Source organism: Penaeus japonicus, unplaced genomic scaffold, assembly GCF_977035675.1.
Source record: "Penaeus japonicus unplaced genomic scaffold, GWHDUDI00000001_assembly GWHDUDI00000005, whole genome shotgun sequence".
In the NCBI taxonomy this organism is placed as follows: domain Eukaryota; kingdom Metazoa; phylum Arthropoda; class Malacostraca; order Decapoda; family Penaeidae; genus Penaeus; species Penaeus japonicus.
The window spans coordinates 19,164,235-19,166,734 of record NW_028234407.1 but is presented as its reverse complement, the minus strand read 5'-3'; the positions used below and the strand labels follow the sequence as shown (position 1 = coordinate 19,166,734).

Here is a 2,500-nt window from a genome sequence, read left to right as displayed (position 1 = left end):
CCTGAGAACGGGCTTTCCTCCGACGGACTTAATGGAACAGGTAACTACCATACAGTAGCAACACATAGGATATATGACAGCTGTGTACTGTGTGATAAAGTAAACTGTTTGTGTAAAGCGAGTTTCCCCTCCAGAGTCCCTGCGGTTTCCTGATCACGATCGAGTTATAATGAATGGCTATTGTTGGGTAATCTGCTAGCTCGACCGCGTCCCTGTGCGCGCTTTAGTCCTTTCTGCCTCCAGTGGCAATTATGCCGGTTCGTAGAGACTAGTTCGTTCGCCATTCTTCAGGAGAAAACATCTAATCATCCTGTTTTCTCTTCACTGAGAACCCTTCAGAAAAATCAAGTTGACAAGTTTTTTTTTTTTTAATGTAACCTCAACCGTTAGACTGAGGTTACTTCTTTCAACACAAAAGTGCGAACACTCTGCTGAAGAGGACCTTTCAAGCATCCGACGACAAAGAAAGCCCCGAGATGTATGTCTGTATCACCAAGTGGTTATGTTCGTCCGATCCCTATTTCTTTCCCCGCCCTTTTCCTCACAGTTAACAAAGTACTTTTAGCACCAATAATTATAGTCGTATATTTCGACCCATTTATTTATATCTATGCATATCAATCTCACTTTTTACAAAGAAATAGAGTTTTTCCACCATTTTCTGAAGTTGACAATGCTCACTGAACATGGGATGGGATAAATTGAGACAAGCGACGCACAATCGGACAAAAGCATGTATTTGACCGCCGAGATTCTTATTCGGCGCAGAGTAAAAGAATAGATTGTACATTGTACTCGTATCTGGTCTCACGGCGTCGCGTAGCATTACAAAGAAGCGTCATCGAACAGCGGCGCTGCCATCTACTCCAGGAAGTTGACGTCGCGCCCGAAGTACTCGTTGGACTTCCTGTAGCTGGTGGACTCGGAGCAGGCGATCGAGTTCTCGGGGAAGTCGCAGATGAGTCGCTCCTGGAAGAGACGTTGGAGAGAGAAGTAGAGTACGGAGGGAAAAAGGGGAGGGAATGGAAGGGAAAATCCTTACGAGATTGAACGATGATGCCCAGTAATGAAAGAATTCAAATAAGAAGCAAAGTTATGATTAGAATAAGAATGATAATTAAATTAGAGAATTATAATAAGTAGTAAAGAAATGCGTGAATGAAATTAAATGCTATTCAAGATTGAATCACGTTGCCCAGATCATGAATTTCACACTAATATCGCCATAAAGAGTCGATGTCTATGCTACAGATATAAGATCATAGACGAAGAGAAAAAAAAGCTGATAATTCCTAGAAAAAATAGATAGCCAACCTGGTCGAACATGGTGCCTTCGCCGCACAGGAAGGAGAAGTGGCGGGTGATGTAGGTGTCGCTCTCGATGTATGGCAGACACACGTGGAAGATGGCGCAGTTGTTGGCCTCGTCGGCGTACATCCCGTAGGGAAGGTCCCCGCAGCTGAAACCTGAAGGCAGAGGCACTATCAGCTGGGATCATGAGCAGTCTTTTCAGGTAACCTCCTCACCTGATTTGAGTATTCATCTTAAGTGTGAGATCTTTTTCATACATTGCTTAACGAATAATTACAAAAAATAAATTAAAAAAATAAAGACACATATGAATCTATGTTGACATAGTTCGGGAAAACACATATATTGAAACCAATAGATGTTATGAGTACATAACAGCTACTTGACCAATAAGAAACATTTTCAAGACTAAACCATAATGATGATTATCACTGTAACTACACTTCAGAGAACGTTTCGATGCATTCGTGTAAATAAAATAAAACGATAATAAATAATAATGAAAGACCAAACAGCAGCAGGATTGGCTAAGTTATCAGTAAATAAAGAAAATCAGACCGCGCGATAACCGGAAAAACATTGTCACTGGAAGGGTTCATTGCAGAGCTACTTCTGGCCAGTTTCAAAATGAGCGAATCATTTAAGCAACCTGCTTTCCCGCCAGATTTTTGTACCGTTCAGCCAAGAACATGGATTGAATTATACTCAGTAAAGTGTTCATTTGACTTACTTTAAGAATCAATATGGATATTCCACCTTTTGAAGTGAAGCATTATTTCTATAGGTATGGAAATGATGCATTATTTGTAAAGACTTCTGTCTTTACCAAGAAAGATTTGCTTTGATAACCGCCATAGTTGGAAATTGAACTTCGAATGGGATATTACTCCTTTTTTCATTCACCTATCATCGGATACTGTCCTGTGTGTGACACTAATGAACATTTTTCCCTGTGTTATAAAGACCACCATGATCTTGCGAAGTTCTGTTGCAGCCACAACAACCCACCTGTGTTGATTCCTCCAAGAAGCAGAGAGGCATTAGCAGGCAGACTGAAGAAGAGCTCGCTGGAGTCCCGGCGCTCACGGCCCGGCAGGGCGACAGCCACAGCCGCCAGTACGCACGCTGCGGGGTAGGAGGTGTTTACACATAGCACGGATACACATCATCAGCAAATACGTATAGTAAC

General features: G+C 42.0%; 1 protein-coding gene across 1 annotated transcript in view; it reads right to left on the bottom strand.

Moving 5' to 3' along the window:
- Positions 1-716: 716 nt before the first annotated feature.
- The window catches only part of LOC122266108 (U-scoloptoxin(01)-Cw1a-like), a 1,990-nt gene continuing 206 nt past the window's right edge, over positions 717-2,500 (bottom strand). The window contains exons 2-4 of the mRNA XM_043035698.2: positions 2,320-2,436; positions 1,315-1,466; positions 717-969 (exon numbers count right to left, since the gene is read on the bottom strand). Of these exons, the coding sequence (XP_042891632.1) occupies positions 862-969; positions 1,315-1,466; positions 2,320-2,436 (377 nt within the window). The 3' untranslated portion in view covers positions 717-861. The remainder of the gene's footprint in view (positions 970-1,314; positions 1,467-2,319; positions 2,437-2,500) is intronic.